At 67.4% G+C, this 18,070-nt stretch overlaps 10 protein-coding genes across 10 annotated transcripts; 6 read left to right on the top strand and 4 right to left on the bottom strand.

Annotated features, from left to right (window-relative positions):
* Window positions 1-415: 415 nt before the first annotated feature.
* MICPUCDRAFT_28424 (ribosomal protein L37ae) lies at window positions 416-1,131 on the top strand. Its single transcript, XM_003061255.1, has 2 exons — window positions 416-444; window positions 873-1,131. The coding sequence occupies exons 1-2, from the start codon at window positions 420-422 to the stop codon at window positions 1,124-1,126; spliced, it is 279 nt and encodes a 92-aa protein (XP_003061301.1). The 5' UTR covers window positions 416-419; the 3' UTR covers window positions 1,127-1,131.
* A 287-nt stretch (window positions 1,132-1,418) lies between these two features.
* On the bottom strand, window positions 1,419-4,627 carry MICPUCDRAFT_60902 (uncharacterized protein; the record flags this gene model as incomplete). Its single annotated transcript, XM_003060988.1, has 2 exons — window positions 1,419-2,846; window positions 3,041-4,627. 2 exons carry the CDS (start codon window positions 4,625-4,627, stop codon window positions 1,419-1,421), a joined length of 3,015 nt encoding a protein of 1,004 aa, XP_003061034.1.
* Window positions 4,628-5,017: 390 nt separating this feature from the next.
* MICPUCDRAFT_60901 (transcription initiation factor) lies at window positions 5,018-6,187 on the top strand (the record flags this gene model as incomplete). The annotated part of the gene is made up of 1 exon (XM_003061254.1): window positions 5,018-6,187. One exon carries the CDS (start codon window positions 5,018-5,020, stop codon window positions 6,128-6,130), a length of 1,113 nt encoding a protein of 370 aa, XP_003061300.1. The 3' UTR covers window positions 6,131-6,187.
* On the bottom strand, window positions 6,163-8,787 carry ACS (acetate-coa ligase). The gene is made up of 2 exons (XM_003060987.1): window positions 7,930-8,787; window positions 6,163-7,689 (listed from the first exon to the last, which is right to left on the bottom strand). Exons 1-2 carry the CDS (start codon window positions 8,531-8,533, stop codon window positions 6,326-6,328), a joined length of 1,968 nt encoding a protein of 655 aa, XP_003061033.1. The 5' UTR covers window positions 8,534-8,787; the 3' UTR covers window positions 6,163-6,325.
* Window positions 8,788-8,930: 143 nt separating this feature from the next.
* On the top strand, window positions 8,931-9,461 carry MICPUCDRAFT_70223 (uncharacterized protein; the record flags this gene model as incomplete). The annotated part of the gene is made up of 1 exon (XM_003061253.1): window positions 8,931-9,461. The coding sequence occupies one exon, from the start codon at window positions 8,931-8,933 to the stop codon at window positions 9,459-9,461; it is 531 nt and encodes a 176-aa protein (XP_003061299.1).
* Window positions 9,462-9,489: 28 nt separating this feature from the next.
* MICPUCDRAFT_63559 (uncharacterized protein) lies at window positions 9,490-10,079 on the bottom strand (the record flags this gene model as incomplete). The annotated part of the gene is made up of 1 exon (XM_003060986.1): window positions 9,490-10,079. One exon carries the CDS (start codon window positions 10,077-10,079, stop codon window positions 9,588-9,590), a length of 492 nt encoding a protein of 163 aa, XP_003061032.1. The 3' UTR covers window positions 9,490-9,587.
* A 182-nt stretch (window positions 10,080-10,261) lies between these two features.
* Window positions 10,262-11,255, top strand: MICPUCDRAFT_63558 (uncharacterized protein; the record flags this gene model as incomplete). Its single annotated transcript, XM_003061252.1, has 2 exons — window positions 10,262-10,600; window positions 10,788-11,255. The coding sequence occupies exons 1-2, from the start codon at window positions 10,364-10,366 to the stop codon at window positions 11,253-11,255; spliced, it is 705 nt and encodes a 234-aa protein (XP_003061298.1). The 5' UTR covers window positions 10,262-10,363.
* Window positions 11,256-11,981: 726 nt separating this feature from the next.
* On the bottom strand, window positions 11,982-13,443 carry MICPUCDRAFT_28417 (uncharacterized protein; the record flags this gene model as incomplete). Its single annotated transcript, XM_003060985.1, has 2 exons — window positions 12,223-13,443; window positions 11,982-12,056 (listed from the first exon to the last, which is right to left on the bottom strand). Coding segments are annotated over exons 1-2 (1,068 nt in total), but the record flags the coding sequence as incomplete, so codon positions are not given.
* Window positions 13,444-13,723: 280 nt separating this feature from the next.
* On the top strand, window positions 13,724-15,856 carry MICPUCDRAFT_35078 (uncharacterized protein; the record flags this gene model as incomplete). Its single annotated transcript, XM_003061251.1, has 3 exons — window positions 13,724-14,041; window positions 14,234-14,530; window positions 14,702-15,856. The coding sequence occupies 3 exons, from the start codon at window positions 13,724-13,726 to the stop codon at window positions 15,854-15,856; spliced, it is 1,770 nt and encodes a 589-aa protein (XP_003061297.1).
* A 155-nt stretch (window positions 15,857-16,011) lies between these two features.
* MICPUCDRAFT_60893 (uncharacterized protein) lies at window positions 16,012-18,027 on the top strand (the record flags this gene model as incomplete). The annotated part of the gene is made up of 1 exon (XM_003061250.1): window positions 16,012-18,027. One exon carries the CDS (start codon window positions 16,012-16,014, stop codon window positions 18,025-18,027), a length of 2,016 nt encoding a protein of 671 aa, XP_003061296.1.
* Between the last annotated feature and the right edge of the window lie 43 nt (window positions 18,028-18,070).

Below are 18,070 nucleotides of genomic sequence, written 5' to 3'. Positions count from 1 at the left end.
GAGGGAGGCGGGGCCGCGGCGGGTTGAGGGGGGGGGGGGGGGTGAGGGGGGAAAACGGACGCGCCTGCTGCAGCGCGCGGCACTGCCTGTGATACTCCCGCCGCGCGTCCTTCGGCGGCGATGCCTCGAGCGCCGCGGGCGCGCTGTTGGGTTGCATGACGCGCGTCGGGGTGCGCGCGTGCGAGTGAACGAAGGCTGCGCGTTCGAAGCGCTCGAGCGTTCGAAGCGCGTTGGAAATTATGCACTCGCCCTTTGACTGGGAAAATTAACTTGTCGATAGACCGTAAGCGTCAAACGAATCGGTCGAGCTCCGCGCGTGACTGGCGCGGGGCTCGTCGCGTCGAGAGATGCCTCCCGCCTCCTCGCTCGGTCTTTTCGACGCGCACGACGCTCACGTCGCGCACGACAACGCATCCAGGATGGCTAAGCGCACGAAGAAAGTCGGTGCGTATCGCGCCGCGACGTCGCGCGCGACGTCCGCGACTCGGAGCCGTCGCATCCGGCGCGGTTCCGTCGCGCGCGGTCTTTTAGGGTTTTTCCCATCGCGCGACGCGGTCGCGTCCGCCGGGAGGGCCGCGCGAGGGCGCACGACGCGGCGACGCCATAGGCGTCGCCGCGTCTCGCATCTCACGCGCGGCTTGACCGCGTCTGCGTCGTCGACGCGGCGTCGTCGACGTCGCGTCGGCCTCCCGCGCGCGCGTTTCCGTCGCGCGTCGTCGTCGTCGTCCAGGCGCATCGCACCACCATCCATCGTCAGACCCTGACGACGCGAGACGTCGCCGTCGCCCGCCCGCGCCCACCTCCAACCGCTCGAACCGCATCGCTGACCGCCCCGCCCCCCCCCTCTCCCCCGCCCTCCTCCATCGCCGCAGGGATCGTCGGCAAGTACGGCACCCGTTACGGCGCGTCCCTTCGCAAGGTCGTGAAGAAGCAGGAGGTGTCTCAGCACTCCAAGTTTTTCTGCGACTTTTGCGGCAAGTACGCCATGAAGCGTCAGGCCGTCGGCATCTGGAAGTGCGCGGGCTGCAAGAAGACCAAGGCGGGCGGGGCGTACACGCTCAACACCTCCGCCGCGGTCACCGTGCGATCCACGATCCGCCGTCTCCGCGAGAACACCGAGAAGTGATCGTCCGACCGTAGGGTTTTTTAGTCGGAGAGGATGGACGGTTCAGGTTCAGGTTCGGGCGGCGTCTCGAAGCGTGGGTGTGGTTACCTCGGTAGTCAAACTGTTGTGATGCACGCATAGGCATCATCGCACTATTCATTTCGTTCGTTAATTCGTTCGTTCGTTCGTTATTTCGTTATTTCGTTCGTTCGTTCGTCGTCACTCAAGACACGCGTCCTACGTCTTCGCGCTCTCGAGCTCGTTCACCATGCCGCGGTCTCAGTCTGAAAACGCCTCCGGTACCCGCGCGCGCTCACCGCCCCGCGGCTCGAAACGTCTTCTCCAGGTCCGCGCTCGTCTCGACGACGTCCACGTCGAACGCGGTCCACGCCGTGGAGCACGACGGCGGCGGCGCGCGCGCGAGAAGCCCGGTGCCGCTCGCCCAGCGCTGCGGCGCGGACCGCTCCGGAGACACGAACGGCGACGTCGACGGCGACGGATCCGGATTTGTCGCGTCTCCGCGGCGTTTCCCTCCGCCGGGACCCTCCACGTTCCCCGTCGCGAGCGCGGCCAGCGCCTCCGCGGCCGGAAGCGCCGTACCGGGGCTCACCGGGCTCGGCGCCGGGTCATAGTCCTCGTCGTCGTCGCGGCGGCGCGCCGCGGCGGCGACGACGCGGCTCTCCGCGAGGTGCCGGGGGAGCGGGAACGTCCGCCCGACGCCGAGGCGCGTCGCCGTTGGCGTCGGCGTCGGCGTCGGCGCGGGGGTGCCGAAGGTGCCGAAGGTGCCGACGGTGCCCACCGGGGGGCATCGCCCGCTCCCCGCGATCGCCGCGCCCGCGGCTCTCGCGGCTGCGACGGCGGACTCTTCCAACTCTTTCGCGGTGACCGCGCCGACTCGGACGCCGTCCACCGCGGCGGATTGTATCAGCCGTATCGCGTTCGCGGACATCGCGCGCGCGATCGCGTTCTGCGCGAACGCCGCGGCGATCATCCGCACCGCGGTCGCGTGCGCGTTCTCGAGCGCGAGAAGCGCGCGCTCGCGCGTCTCCGCGGCGGCGGCGGCGGCGCCCTCGGGTCCTCCCTCCGCGGCTTCTTCGTCTTCGTCTTCATCGTCGTCGTCGTCGTCGTCGTCGCGGAGAGGACGCCGCGGCCTGACCGTCCACGGATCGTCGTCGTCGTCGTCGTCGAACGCGAGGACGTGCTTCGGCGCGGCGTGCCCCGCGTCGACCGAACCCGAATCCGCGGTCGCGAGACGCGTCGCGAGTCGATCGAACCGTCTCATCCGCGCGCGGACGACGTGTTCTCGCGCCGCAGCCGCGGACTTCGCGAGTCGCAACGCGGCGCGCGTGCACGGCGTCGGAGGGTCGGCGTCGTCCGCGTCGCTCGCGTCGTCGCGTTCCTCCTCTTCCTCGGCTGCGTCGTCGTGATCAGTGAACGCGCGCTCGTCGGCGTCGTCGTCGGCGTCGTCGTCGGCGGCGGCGTCGGCGGCGTCGGCGGCGTCTTCTTTCTCGCCGCGATCGTCGTCGTCGGCGTCGTCGGCGGCGGCGGCGTCGGCGTCGGCGGCCTTCTCCTTCATCTTCATCTTCATCTTCTTCTTCAACCTCTCGCCGCTGATCTTCCCCTCGACCCTCAACGCCACGATGAACTCGCCCTTGTTCATACCCCGCAGCATCTCTCTGAACGCCGCGTCTCGCGCGTACTCCTCCGCGGGAAAGTTCAGCTCCGCGCTCCACCCTCGGAACTTTAGGGTCGAGGGTCCATACGAAGCGACGTCGGGGTGGAGTTCAAAGGCGTCAGTTGGAGTTGAAAGGCGACGATGGCGGGGATCGAAAGCGAGGGGCGGGCGGAGAGATGCGCCGGGAAGTAAAGTCCTCAAGGAACGGCGTTCACCACGCCGACGGGGTCGCACGGGGACCAGCGTAAACAGGGACGCACCTTAATCGCGCTCTTGTCGTACGCGCGCGCGGCGCCTTCGGCCGTCGCGAACGACCCCAGGTGCCTCTGCCTCCCCGCGTCCCATATGTGCGCCTCCCAACGCCCGGTCCGCTTGTAGCACGTCACCCCGCGGAAGTTGCTGAAGTCGCTCCGCGGGCCTCGGCGGCTGCCTTTGAACTTGGAGGAAGGCCGCGACGCGCGCTCGCGCGCGCGGCCGTCGGCGTCGAAGCCGCCGCCGCCTTCGCCGTGGCCGCCGCCGTTCGTCTGACGATCGCCGCGCGTCTTCTCGCGTCTTCGCCCCAGCGCGGTCGTGTCGACGTCGACGTGCTCCCCGCGCGGCCCGCGCGCGAGTGCGCGCCACTCCGCCGGCGTCATCGACTTCGCATCGCCGACGTCGTCTCGCGCGAGCGCGGCGGCGACGGCGGCGGCGACGGCGGCGGCGTCGTCGCCCGGCGGCGCGAGGTGCTTCAGAAGCGACGCGCCGCCGTCTCGGAGGAACTTGAGGCCGACGAGCCCGGTGTTGCCCATCTCGAGGTCCTCCTCCGGGTCGAACTCGATCTTCGTCGGCGGGCGGCGCTTCTTTCTCGCGGGGGGTGGGGCGTCGGTCGTCGTCGTCGGCGTCGGCGTCGTCGTCGTCGTCGTCGTCGTCGGCGGCGGCGGCGGCGGCTCCTCGGGCGCGTGGGCCGCCGTCTCCGCGGCGGCTCTCGCCTCCGCGGCTAAGCGCTCTCGCAGCTCGAACCGCGCGCGCTTCGACATCTTGCTTCTCTCTCGCTTCGACATCTTCGCCGGGTCCTTCGGCGGCATCGAAGACGCCGGCGGCGGCGGCGGCGGCGCCGACGGGCGCTTCCGAGGTTCTTTTGCCGCGTTTTCCACCTCCGCCTCCTCCTCGAACGCGACCGGCGACGGGCACCGCGGCGGCGTCGGCGTCGGCGACCGCGCGCGCTTCCTCTCGCCCGCGCCCGTGGGCTTCACGCAGCGGTACGTCACCGCCTCCTCCCGCGCGTCCCCGCGCGTGCGGATCGGCGGCGCGGGCGGCGAGCGCGAGCGCGACCGCGAGCGCGACCGCGACCGCTTCTTCTCGCCCCCGCCCGACGCGAGAAGCTGGAGGAGCTCCGCGCCCTCGCGCGCGCGACGGTCGTCCCGCCGCGGCGCCCTCCCGCCGCCGCCGCCGCCGCATCGCGCGTCGTCGCGGAGGACGTCGCGGTCCGCCGCGAGCGCGTCGCGCGACGTCGGCGGGCGCGCGCGCGGCGCGTCTCCGGCGCGCGCGACGCGCGCGGCGTTCTCCCGCCAAAGAGACGACGACGCGGGGGCCCCGGGACGAGGGAGAGCAGGCGCGCGAGCGACGTCGTCGCTCGCGCGCGGCGTCGCGGCGTCCGCGTCGACGTCGTCGAACGCGAGCGCGCGTGCGCCGGTGCGGTCGCGGCGCGGCCGCGGCAGCGTTTCGCGCGCTTCGAGGTCGATCATGGCGCTCGCGAGCGCGGGAGGACGCGGTCGCGCGCGGACGAGTGTCCCCGCGTCGTCTTTTGAGGTGACCCTTGCCTTGGAGGTCCTTGGATCGGGCGCGGGTCCCTTAAGTTTTTCACCCATAGCTCGGTTTCAACACTTGATCGCGTATCCTTTCAACTGACCGATGAACATTTTTTGTATGCATGGAACGACCCTGAGAGAGTCGGCTCGGGTCCGGGTCGCCAGCACGCTGACGCGACGAGAGCTCGTCCGCCGGGAGGTCCACTTCCCCCGCGCGCGCCGCACGTCGACGCCGCCGGAGTCGTCCCTCGACGCTCGCGGACCCTTCGCGTCGTCCCTCGCGTCCGTCCGCGTCGCGCGGCGCCCTCGCGCGCGCGCTCGCGTCGTCCCCGCGCTCAGATCCGGCCCCCCGCGCCCGGCGAGAGCGGTGGCATCGCGTTTGGGGAGGGGTACAGTCATCAGTCGCGGAATCGGAATCGCGCGCCCAGCCCGCCCGTCTTCACGACAAACATGGCGACCGCGCCCGCGCCCGCGCAGCAGGAGATCACGAAGTTCTCGCAGATATGCAAGAACTGCAACGTCCCGACGGCGATCATCGAAGACCACCAGCAGGGCGACCTCGTGTGCACGGAGTGCGGACTCGTGCTCGAGCAAGGCGTGATAGACGAGACGTCGGAATGGCGAACCTTCTCGGACAGCGACAAGGGCGGCGCGGACCCGTCGAGGACCGCGGGGCCGACGAACCGCATGCTCGCGCACGGCGGCCTCGGGACGTCCATAGGCAGGAACCCGGACGGGACGTACAACCAGACCCTGACGCGCTTGCACAACCGAGGCGCGAACCCGGACAAGGCGCTCATCGCGGCGTTTGGAAAGATCAACGAGCTCGCGGACCACCTAGGGGTGACGTCCGTGGTGAAGGACGGCGCGTGCGACGTGTACCGCATGGTCGTCAAGCCCGGGGTGTCCATCGCGGGCAAATCGCAGAACGCGATGTTCGCCGCGTGTCTGTACATCTCTTGCAGACAGGAGGGGACGAATCGGACGTTTAAAGAGATTTGCGGAGGCGCGGTGAACACGACGGTGAAGGAGATTGGAAAGTGCTACAAGTTCATCGTGAAGACGATCGACGGCCTCAACACGACGATGATGGAGCAGATGATCACCCCGGAGAAGCTCACGAACCGCTTCTGCGGCAACTTGGGGCTCGCGAACTTGGAGTTCTTGAAGCTCGCGACGACGGTGATCGGCACGTTCAACAACCTCCGCCTCAGCGAAGGGCACAAGAGCGAAAAACAGCCCGCGTCCGTGGCCGCCGCGGCGATCTGGCTCTGCGTGCAGATCATGGACAAGCAACACGAGATCACGCTGCGGAAGATCAGCGAAGTCTCCGGGATGGCGGAGACGACGATCACCACGAGCTACGTGGACATGTATCCGTACGCCACGCGAATGCTCCCTCGCGCGTACGTGGAGCGGGCCGCGCGGCTGCAGGCGCCGGACCTGGGGAAGGACGAGAAGGCCGCGATCGCGGCGGGGTTGGCGAACCGCGACCAGCTCGAGCTGTTGTTAGGGGACGTCCCCGGCGCGGGCGGGGACGGAGGCGGTGGCGGGGGGGTGTGACGGGACGGGACGGACGCGCGCGCGAGGTAGTATTCTCCGTCGTAGGTATTATTCTCCGTCGGCGTCGTTAACGTTTCGTTCGCAGGCGCGCGTCGTCGTCGTCGTCGTTCTCGACGCGCGCGCTCTCTCTTCTCTCGTCCGACCGACGCTCGCTTCGCGTGGAAAGCGGTCGGTCAGTCGGTCGCGTCGCTCGCTTCACTTCCCCGCGACCTTCATCGCGCCCTCCTTGAGCGACGCCACGACCCCCGGATCCGCGAGCGTCGACGTGTCCCCGAGCTCGCTCAGCTCGATCCCCGGGTTCTCCGCGAGCTTCCGTAGGATCCGTCGCATGATCTTCCCGCTTCGAGTCTTCGGAAGCCCCTCGGTGAACTGAATCGCGTCCGGGGTGGCGATCGGGCCGATCTCCTTCCGCACGATCGCCTTCAGGCTCTTGACGAGGTCGTCGTCCGCCTCGGCGCCGTCCTTCAACACGACGTAGCAGTAGATCCCCGCGCCCTTGATCTCGTGCGGCATCCCGACGACCGCAGCCTCGGAGCACGACGGGTGCAGCACGAGCGCGGACTCCACCTCCGCGGTGCCCATGCGATGCCCGGAGACGTTGATGACGTCGTCGACGCGGCCGGTGATCCAAAAGTAGCCGTCGGCGTCGCGGCGGCAGCCGTCGCCGGAGACGTAGTAGCCCTTGAACATGGAGTAGTACACGGACTCGAAGCGGTCGTGATCGCCGTAGCAGCTTCGAGACGCGGACGGCCACGGCTTCTTGATGGCGAGGAAGCCGCTGGCTTCGCCCTCGAGCTCGTTACCTTTGTCGTCCAGAACGACGGGCTGGACGCCGAAGAAGGGCAACGTCGCGCTTCCGGGCTTCAACGGCGTCGCCCCCGGCAACGGCGTGATCATGAAGCTGCCCGTCTCCGTCTGCCAGTACGTGTCCACGATCGGGCACCGCGACTCGCCGACGACGGTGTAGTACCACCGCCACGCCTCCGGGTTGATCGGCTCGCCGACGCTGCCGAGAATGCGAAGCGACGACTTGTCGTACTTTTCGACGTACGCGTCTCCGCTCTTCATCAGTGCGCGCACGGCGGTGGGCGCGGTGTAAAACTGGTTCACCTTGTGCTTCTCCACGATCGCCCAGCACCTTCCCGCGTCCGGGTACGTCGGCACGCCCTCGAACATCACCGTCGTCGCCCTCGCGAGCAGCGGCCCGTAGACGATGTAGGAGTGTCCGGTGATCCAACCGATGTCCGCGGTGCACCAGTAAATCTCCCCCGGCTTGTAGTCGAACGTGTACTTGAACGTCGCGTGCGAGCCGATCATGTACCCCGCGGTGGAGTGCACGATCCCCTTCGGCTTTCCCGTGCTCCCGGAGGTGTACAGCATGAACAGCGGGTGCTCGCTGTCGACCCACTCGCAGTCGCACTCGGAGTCCGCCTTGGACATCTCGTCGTTCCACCACGTGTCTCTACCGTCCACCATCGGGCACGACCCGTCGAGCCGCTTGAAGACGATCACGCTGGAGACGCTGAAGTCGCCCGCGCCGAGCTCGAGCGCGGCGTCGACTTGCGTCTTGAGCGCGACCGGCTTCGCGCCGCGCATGACCGCGTCGCAGGTGACGACGACGTCCGACTGTCGGACGTCGGGGTGGAGTTCAAAGGCGTCAGAAGCGGAGTTGAAAGGCGTCGATGGCGAAGATTGAAAGCGAGGGGTGATGAGCGGAGAGATGCGCCGGGAAGTAAAGCCCTCAAGGATCGGCGTTCACCACGCGAACGGGATCGTACGGGGACCAGTGTGATGAGAACGCGCCTTGGCGTCGTGCATGCGTCCGCGAATCGCCTCGGGGGAGAATCCGCCGAAGACGACGGAGTGAATCGCGCCGAGCCGCGCGCACGCGAGGCACGCGACCGCGAGCTCCATCACCATGGGCATGTAGAGCGTCACGGTGTCGCCCTTCTTCACGCCCTTGGCCTTGAGCACGTTGGCGAACTTTTTCACCATCGCGAGGACTTCCGAGTAGGTGTATTTCGCATCCTCGGACGGCTCGTTGCCCTCCCACAGGATGGCAACCTCGTCGCCGTGTCCCTCGAGGACGTGCTTGTCCAGCGCGTTGTAGCATATGTTCGTCTTCCCGCCCTGGAACCAGTCGATGAAGATCTTCCCGTCGTTCATGTTGAAGTTATACTTCGGCCCGACGGAGACGAAGGGCGTCTCCCAGTGGAATTGGCGCGCCATGTCGCCGAAGAAGGTCTCCGGGTCGTCGATGGACGCTCGGTACATCTTCGCGTACTCCGCCATGGACTTGACGTGCGCGTCCTTCGCGAGCGCCGCGGGGGGGTCGTAGACGTGCTGCTGCGACTCCTCGGAGATTTGTGCGCCCGCCGCGGCGGCGACCTCGGAGGCGTTCATCGTCCTATCTCGCTTCGATTCGACGACGACGAGAGGATGAGGAGAATGTCGACGGATTCCTCCTAACCCTCGACGACGCGGCGACGACGATTCGCGGAACGATTCCGCGCGCGTCCGACGGTGAGATGTCGCGGACGCGAGGTGTCTCGACGCGCAGGATGCGGCTCGCGCGCTCGCGGCAATGGTTGGAACGGGGGAACACGCTCGAGAGCGCCTCGGAGCGGACGATGGACACCGCGCGAGGGTAAGGTTCGCGCCTCTCGGAACTGACGACGCGATGATTCAGCAGAGCGCTTCGCTGAAAAAATCTTCTTCGAGCTCGTCGCGTCGCGTCGTCGCGCGCGAACTCGAATTCGATTCGTTCCCCGACGCCCGCAGATCCGCGGGCGCTCGCGTCATGGCCGGCACGAACGCCGCGGGGTGCGTCCCCGAGCGGAGCCGCGAGCTCCTCGCCGCGGAGCACGCGGCGCCCCCGTCGCCGCTCCTCGTGAACGCGCCGAAGCGCTCCCCGGGAGACCCGCCCGCGACCAAGCCAGATTTCAGCGCGATGCCGCCGCCCCCCACCGCGCTCCTCGGCAAGCTCAGCGCGTTCCTGCCGCAGATGAAAGCCGCGAACGACTCGCTCGCGGAGGCGATGAAGACGCGACCCGCGAGCGAGTTCGACGTCGAGTGCGTGGACGAGGAAGGCGGCGAATCGCACGTCGCCATGGACGTCGGCCTGGGCGTCGTGGAGTTGAACACCGAAGACGCGGTCGCGAAGGCGACGGCGAACGCCGGGTTCGCAGTCGTGGAGAACGACGACGGAGGGCGCGCGAAGGTGGTGGACGACGACGACGACGACGACGACGAGATCTTGATAGGCGCAGGCGCGAAGCGCGGGAGGGACGGCGCGGCGAAGAAAACCCCGGGGATCGAGGTGCTCAACTGACGACGACGACGACGCGGCGCGACGTAGTAGCGCCGGCGACGCGGCGCGGGTGACCTCTGATGAGCATACTACCTCACGTTACCCTCCTCGACGACTAGCCCACGTCTCGTCTCGTCTCGGCGTCGCTCACATCCCCAACTCCTTGAGCTTCTCGATCACCTTCCGCTCCGCGAACACCTGCAGAAGCTGCATGTCCGCGGGGAGGTTCACGCTCGCGACGACGCATCGTCCCGTGCGCTTCGCCAGCCGAACCGCCAGCGCGTTCGACAGCGAGTCCGTCATCGTCATCGCCCCCCCACCGCCACCTCCCCCCCCTCCTCCCGCGTTGAACAGCGTCGTCGCAATGGGCGTCGACGACATCCGCGTCTCGATCGCCATCCCGAGCTCGTTCATCGCGCCGCGCGCCGCGTCGCCGACGCCCTCGCCGATCCAGACGTACAGCTGCGCGTCGCCGAGGAGAACGATCTGGACGCGTATCGTCGCGCCGGGGGCTTCGCACGCGAACGCGTGCTCGACGACGTCCCCGCGCGGGGGGACCTCCACGATCGTCGCGGCGTCCGGCGCGGGGGTTTTCGGGACGGGGAAGTCGAGGTCCTCCTCGTCGGAGTAGTCCGCCATCGCGGACGGACGACGCGAGACGCCGCGCGTCGCGTTGTGATCGGTCGATCGAACGCGCGCACTGTTGTACAACTACTCATCAGCCAAAATTTTAGTCGTGGAGTTCTGTCACGAAATCGCGACCGCGCGTCGCAGCCTTCGACGGCACAGTCCGCGTACCGCAGAGCGCGCGAGCGTTAAGGTGAAGCTGCGTACGTACTGTATATTACAGCGCGAGCTAAGCGTGTGAGTCTACGTATGATACAGCGCGAGGTAATAAATATGTAGCGTATACGTCGCGACGGATGGCTCGGGAGCGGCGCGCCCTCCTCCTCTCGCTCCGTCCCGTCGGGTTCCTCCGTCTCGTCGTCAGTCTGGGGTTCGTTCCGTTCCGTTCCGTTCTCACCGAAAAATCAATCACATCACGATCACGATCACGATCACGCCGCGCGCGCCGTCGCGGCTCGGCGGAAGAACCCCCCGCTCGTCCCCCCCGGCGAGTTCGGCGCGATCGGCAGCTCCATCGACCCCCCGCGTTCGCGCTTAGGGTCGAGGGTCCATACGAGCGAATGTCGGGGTGGAGTTGAAAGGCGTCAGTTGGAGTTGAAAGGCGACGCGGGCGGGGATTGAAAGCGAGTGGTGGGCGGAGAGAGACGCCGGGAAACGTCCTTAAGAAACGGCGTTCACCACGCCAACGCGGTCGTATGGGGACCAGTGTATAGAACGCACCTTAGAGCGCGGCGACCCCGGCGGCGACTTGGACCCGTCCGCCTCCGTCCGGTCGTCGTGAAACTTCGTCAGGCTCCGATCAAAACTCGTCGTCCCCGAGCTCTTCGGCCCGCCCGTGGTGAGCAGCACCTCGCACAGCTCCATGTACGTAAACGACTTGGCCTCGGACGTGAGCTGCAGCAGCCACTTGAAGTCGACGTACCCGACGTGCTTGGCGCCGACGCCGCACACTTTCGCGAACAAAACCTCCCCCCGCGCGTGGGTCAAGTCCGGACCCAACAGCTCGCAGTCCTCCAAAACCTTCCCCCACGTCGTGGAGGACATCGCGCCCGGTCTGCCGCCGCCGAACGTGCAAAACGCGTCGAACACCATCTCGACGCCGGGCACGCTCCTCGGCACGCTCCGCCCCGCTTTCCACCCAAACTTTTCATTCTTTTTCCGCTCCTCCTTCTCCACGCCAAACTTTGAGACGTACTGCCCCGTGTACGTGCTCTTATCGTCGTGGAACCGCGCGTACTCCGCCTTTGTGCCGCTGCAATCCGGCGCCGCGCGCGCGATCTGTCCGCCGATCTCGTCGAACGTCGTCCCCTTCTCCTCCGCGACGAGGACGAGCATCCACAGAAAGTCGCGAAACGACAACAGCTTCCCGCCCTCCGCCACCTTGGCGAAGATGATGTCCGCGCCAATCTTGTTCAGCTTGCGATCGAGGAGGCCGCACTCGTTCGTGAGCTTGCCCCAGACTTTGATGTTCATGTCCTGGCCGTTCCCGCCGCCGAAGGAGCAGAACTGCGCGTACGACTCCTTCAGGCCTGCGGGGACGGAGTTCACCGCGGGCGCGACGCGACCGTCTTTCCAGTGCTTCCTCTCTCGCGTCGACTTGGCCTTTTCGAGGCCCGCGATGCTCGCGGCGGCGCCCGTGAACGTCTCCTTGTCGTCGTAAAACTTCGTGTACTCCGCCTTCGTGCCGCTGCTCTGCGGGCCGCCGGTCATGACGATCGCGTGCGTCACCGTCGCGTACGTCACCTGCTTCGCCTCCGCGATGCGGTCGCACGCCCATAAAAAGTCCACGAAGGTAATCTTTCGCTCCCCCTTGGGCTTCACCTTTTGAAACACGATGTCCGCGGCGGTGGAGTTGAACGCTCGGTCGACGAGCCCGCACTCGATGCACAGCTTCGCGAACTTGACGTTGTCCATGCTCCCGGGCTGCCCCCCGCCGAACGCGCTGAACGCGTCGAAGACGGGCCGCAGGCCCTTCACCGGCTCGGGCGGCTGGGGTTGAGTTGAAAGGCGTCAGTTGGAGTTGAAAGGCGTCGAGGTGTGTCGGGATTGAAAGCGAGGGGTGGGCGGAGAGACACTCCGGGAAGAAAAGTCCTTAAGGATCGGCGTTCACCACGCCAACGCGGTCGTATGAGGACCAGTGTGAGATAGAACGCACCTGCCGCTTCGATTTCCACGCGTCGTGCGACTCGTGGACGCGCGTCGACTTGGAAGCGCCCGCGATGGCCGCGTACGCGCCCGTGTACGTGCTCTTATCGTCGTGGAATTTGGTCCACAGCGCCGCGGTGCCGCTGCTCGCGGGGCCGTCGCACGCGCACACGTGCTCCACGAGGTCTTCGTACGACGCGTTCTTCTCTTGCGCGACGAGCTGCAACGCGCGCGTGAAGCCGTCGAGCTTGATGACGCGTTCGCCGTGCGCCTTGATCTTAGTGAAGATGATGTCCGCGCGCGTCGGCGTGAACTTCTTGTCGAACAGATTGCAGTCTTTCATCACCTTGCAGAACGTCTTCTGGTTCATGAGGTCCTTGTCGCCCTTCCCGAACGCGCAGTGCGCGTTGAAGAGCTTCTTGAGCCGCGGCGTCGGCTTGACGTTTTTCAACTCGCGCTCCCAGTTGGACGGGACGTGACGCATCACGGACGACCGACCGACGTTCGCAGCGTACGCGCCGGTGAAGTTGTCCGGGTCCGCGAACTTGACGTACTCCGCGCGCGTCGCGTTCGACTGCGGGCCGCCCTTGGCGTTGATGAGCTCGCACACGTCGGCGAAGGACTCGCCGCGAAGTTCCGCGACCATGGCGACGGCGTCTTTGAACTCCTCGAAGTCGACGCGTCGCTCGCCCTTCGTCTTGACCTTTTGGAACGCGAGGTCCACCTGCACCGCGGTGAAGGTCTTGGAGTTTTGCAAGCCGCAGTCGCGGCAGAACTTGGCCCACTTCGCGCCGTCCATGTGCTGCAGCTTCTCCTTCTTGTTCGCGGAGCCGTAATTCGCGAACGCGAGGAAGACGCGATTGAGCGACTGCAAAACCCCGCGCGGGCGCGGCGGCGACTGCAGCGACGTGATCGTCGGCGCGAAGTCGTCGCTGTTTTCGCTCAGGCCGTCGTCGCCGACGCTGTACGGCGTCGGCGAGCCGCCTCGGCTGGAGAGCGGCATCGGATGTACCGCGGTTTCGTCGTCGTCGACCGACGTGTCCAGAAACGTCCCCTGCCGCGGATAAACAACGAGGGGGAGGGATGGATTTCCCGATTCGGCGCGGGCGTTTTCGCGTCCGCGAGAGATCCCGAGCGACGTCCTCGCGTCCGACGGTGGCGCGTTCGCCCGCTCGCGCGCGCCGCGGCGATCGACGTGCGCGTTCGAGCGCGCGTGCGATGCGCGCGCGTGCGTGGGTCTGACCCCGGCGGGGCGTGCGGCGGGCGGGTGTCTACAAGATCCTAGTCACGACTTTTTTCGCAGCACGAAAACGAAATTTTCTCGCGCGCCGCGCCGGTCGAACGCGCCCCGAACTTTTCAAAGCGCGTCTCGGTTTCAACGTTTCATCGCGCATACGTTCAACTGACCGATCAACGTTTTTTTGACAAGACAGGACGGCATCGGCACCCCACGATCGACCGTCCGCACATCGCGACGCGCCGTCGCCGCCGCCGCCGCCGCGAGGAGGAGGATGCTCGCCGCGATCCTCGCGTCGCCGCGTCGGTCGCCGAACGGCGACGACGCGTCGTCCTCCTCCTCCTCCTCCTCCATCCCGCGCGGCGTCCTCCCGCTCGTCCTCGGCGTCGCGCTCCTGATCCGCGTCGCGACGTCCACGCATCCGCACAGCGGAGAGAGCGCCCCGCCGTTGTACGGCGACTACGAGGCGCAGCGGCACTGGATGGAGATCACGACGTCGCTGCCGCTTCGCGAGTGGTACGTCCACGCGCCGGGAAAGGGGAACGACATGATGTACTGGGGCCTGGATTACCCGCCGCTGACGGCGTATCAGGTGCGTTCTATCTGATACACTGGTCCCCATACGACCGCGTTCGCGTGGTGAACGCCGATCCTTAAGGACTTTTCCCGTCGTCTCTCTCCGCCCATCACCCCTCGCTTCAATCCCCACCCTCGGCGCCGTTTCAACTCCACCTGACGCCTTTCAACTCCACCCCGACGTCGCTTCGTATGGAACGACCCTCAGAGCTACGCGTACGGGAAGGTCATCGGCGCGGTGGACCCGGAGACGACGGCGCTGATGTCGTCGCGCGGGCACGAGTCGTACCGCTCGAAGCTCCTCATGCGCCTCAGCGTGCTGCTGTCGGACGTCGTCTTCGTCTTCCCCGCGACGCTCCTCTTCGCGAGGGCGCACTACGCGCGCGAGTCGCCGGCGAGGAGGACGTGGGCGGTCGCGTTGGCGACGCTCGCGCCCGCGCAGATCCTCATCGATCACGGGCACTTTCAGGCGCGTTCACGTCCACACTGGTTCCCATACGACCGCGTCGGCGTGGTGAACGCCGATCCTTAAGGACTTTCTCTCCCGGCGCATCTCTCCGCCCAGGGTCCCTCGCTTTCAATCCCGACACACCTCGACGCCTCTCAACTCCGCTTCTGACGCCTTTGAACTCCACCCCGACATTCGTCGCTTCGTATGGACGATTACCCTCATCAGTACAACGGGATATCCCTCGGGCTGACCGTCTACGCCGTCGCCGCCATCGTCGCCGATCACGAGCTGCTCGGGAGCGCGCTGTTCGCGCTCGCGATGAACCACAAGCAGATGAGCGCGTACTACGCCCCCGCGTTCTTCGCGTATCTGCTCGGACGGTGCCTTCGCCGCGAGAGGCCGCTTCTCGAAATTGTCAAGCTCGGCGCCGTCGTGATCGGCGTCTTCGCGACGCTCTGGGCGCCGTTCTATCTCTCCGGCGGCGCGGGCTGGACGGGCGTGCTCACCGTGCTCCGGAGGTTAGTTCCACTCCAGAGGGGGTTGTACGAGGATTACGTCGCGAACTTTTGGTGCGCGACGGCGCCGGCGTTTAAGTGGAAGCGCGTCCTCTCCGTGCCGACGTCGGCGCGCGTCGCGACGTTCGCGACGATCGCGGCGCTCCTCCCGAGCGCGCTCCGGACGATAAAAACGCCCACGAAAGACGCGTTTCTATGGTGCCTCTCGTGCAGCGCCTTCGCGTTCTTCCTCTTCAGCTTCCAAGTGCACGAGAAGAGCGCGCTGCTGCCGCTGCTGCCGGCGACGTTGCTGTCGCTGCGCGCGCCGACGCTAGCCGCGAGGCTGCCTCTCGCGGTGTGCTTCTCGTGCTACCCGCTGCTCGAGAGGGACGGGCTGTCGCTCGCGTACGTCGGCGTGATGGGCGCGTTCGCGTCGGTGATCGGCGGCGGCGCGCCGCCTCCTCCCAGCGGTGGCGGCGGCGGAGGAGGCGAAGGCGAAGGCGAGGGCGAGAGAGAGCGTCGGTGGTGGGGCCGCGTCGACGCCGTCTCCGCGGCCGCGTTCGTCGTCGCGCACGCCGCGGCGATCTTCGTCCCGCCGCCGGCGTCGCTCCCGCATCTCCACGCGCTCGCGTTCACGTCGTCGGCGTTCGTCTACTTCGCGGGCGCGGCGGCGTATTGTCACGCGAGGTTGTGGGCCGAGACGGCCGCCGAGCGCGCGGCGAGCCGGATCTTTGGTGAAACAAAAGAACGGTGCCGAGGCGACCCCGACGTCCTCCGGCGCGTAGGGGAGAAGTTTGCGGCGGCGGCGGCGGCGGGGGGGGAGGCGCGCGATCGTCGCGGCGCGAGGGCGTCGACGAGGGCGAGGCGGAAGCAGCACGCGGAGTGACGCGCGCGCGGCGTCGCGCGGGGCAGCTAGAGGTAGCTCGTAGCGAACGGTTGTTAGTTATTCTGGAGGCGGTTGAGCAGACTTGATGTCGCTGTCGATGACGAACGAACCCTCTGCTCGCGAGGAATTGCCTCACATCGCATCGCGCCGCCGACATGACGTGCACCGCGAGGCTCGCGGCGTGGACGGCGCTCACGGCGCCGTCCGCGCGCCTCGCGCGACGTCGTCAACGCGCGCCCGCGCGTCGCCGCGTCCGCGCGGCGGCCGCGGACGACGGGGTCGACGAAGACGAGACGACGACGACGACGACGGCGACGACGACGACGGACGACGACGAGACCGCCGACGCGCTCGATGAATCATCGACACCCTTCGTGCATCCGTACGAGTCCGCGGCGATGGCGACGTCCCCGTCGCCGTCGTACGCGTCGTCCCCGTACGCCGCGGCCTCCGCGAACGCCTCCGCGGCGGCGACCGCGTCGCCGCCGCCCCCGCCGAAGATCATGACCCCGTTCCAGACGTCAGCGTTCCACGTCGGATACTTCAGCACCGCGGTGCTGATCGCGTGGGGCGTCAAGAAGGGCGTCGACGCGTTCAACGCGATCCCGGACCTGAGCACGGAGGAGCGGCTCGTGCGGATGGACGAGTTCGCGACCGCGCAGCTCGCGCGCGTGAACGCGATGCCGCCCGGGAAGGCGCGCGACGCGGAGGCGAGGCGACTCGAGAAGATGCGAGACGACATTCGACGCAAGCGGAAAAAGTTTGAAGCCGCGGAGGCGCGACGCGAGGAGTGGAACGCGCGCCTGCGACGCCTGGACGAGCGCGGGAACCCGGTCGGGAGGAAAGAGGCGGTGCGGCGCGCGGAGGACGCGGCGCTTGCCGCGGGGATCGACGAGAAGAGCGAGCGACGACGCGAGCTCGACGCGGCGGCGGCGGCGGCGGCGCGGCGATCGGAAGCCGCCGAGGCGCGCGCGGCGCCGCCTGGCGCGGGCGCGGACGACGCGGGGGCGACGGCCTGGGTGGACTCGAGCGCGTACCTCGAGAGCGTCGTGGAGAAGGACTTCGATGGGGAGGGAGGAGATGAGGAGGAGATTCTGGAGGTGATCCCGCCGCCGGTCGCGGCGGCGAGCGCCCCGGCGAAGAAGAAGACGAAGCCGAAGCCGCCGACGAAGCCGCCGCCGAAGCCGAAGCCGAAGCCGAGGCGAGCGCCGAAGACGCCAACACCGAACCCCGCGACGCCGAAACCGACGAATAAGACGATATTCGACCCGGAGATCGTCGACACGAGGGACGACCTCACGAACATCCCGGGATTGACCCCCGAGCGAGAGCGCGAGCTCGACAGAGAGATCCGCGAGCTCGAGCAGCGGTACGGCGACGACCCGAACGTATCCCCCGAGGAGCTAGACGCGAGGTGCAACGCCATCATCGAAAAGTACGGCCTAGGCGACAAGGCGTTCACGGAGAACGAGATGTACGACCCGGACGCTGATCCGGAGATGGCCGCGCGGCACTACAGCGAGGTCGATCCGTACTACTGGCGCGACCTGAAAACCGTGCACGCGATATTCGAGGCGAACGCGAAGACGAAGGAGGTGCCGATCATGACGATGATGATGACGCACCCAGGGCTGCCCGCGTATCTCCCGGGCGGGAAAAAGCCGGAGAATAAGGTGCGCTCTGCGTGCGCACTGGTCCCCACGCGACCGCGTTCGCGTTTCTCTCCGCCCACACCACGGTTTCGATCCCCCCCCGCGACGCATCGCGACTCCGCTTCTGACGCCTTTCGACTCCGCCTCCCCGACGTACGGAACGACCCCAAGAACCACGCGATCGCGTTCGAGGACCGCGCGGACGCGGAGCGGTTCGTGTGGCTCATGCGAAGCACGCGAAGGGACGAGAACGAGGGCCTGTGCACGACGAACGCGATGCCGGCGGAGCTCATCGAGCGCGTCGCGAAGCAGGAGGGCGTGGGCGTCACGGTGATCGCGAGGGGACGCGTGGACCTGAGCCCGGGCCGCGACGACATGGCGGTGCTGAGAGAGATTCGCGAGATCGGCGGCGAGCAGTACCTGTACGACTTCGCGCAGTACACGAAGCGGGGGTTGGACGAGCAGAGGATGCCGCCGCCGCCGACGATTCAGTTCCGCGACCCGTACTCGTCGCGGTGACGACGCGGGGACGATCGAATCTAAAATCTAATCAACATTATTC

This window comes from Micromonas pusilla, assembly GCF_000151265.4.
Source record: "Micromonas pusilla CCMP1545 genomic scaffold MICPUCscaffold_9, whole genome shotgun sequence".
Lineage (NCBI taxonomy): Eukaryota > Viridiplantae > Chlorophyta > Mamiellophyceae > Mamiellales > Mamiellaceae > Micromonas > Micromonas pusilla.
The sequence above is the reverse complement of the archived record's forward strand: the minus strand, read 5'-3'. Positions and strand labels throughout refer to the sequence as shown.

Bases quoted from the DNA above. Each gene is read 5' to 3' on its own strand.
- MICPUCDRAFT_28424 (XM_003061255.1), top strand. From the start codon at position 420: ATGGCTAAGCGCACGAAGAAAGTCG. The intron at 445-872 runs GTGCGTATCGCG...CCATCGCCGCAG, and splicing joins TAAGCGCACGAAGAAAGTCG to GGATCGTCGGCAAGTACGGC.
- ACS (XM_003060987.1), bottom strand. From the start codon at position 8,533: ATGAACGCCTCCGAGGTCGCCGCCGCGGCGGGCGCACAAATCTCCGAG. The intron at 7,690-7,929 runs GTTCTCATCACA...TCAAGACGCAAG, and splicing joins CATGCACGACGCCAAGGCGC to TCGACGCCGCGCTCGAGCTC.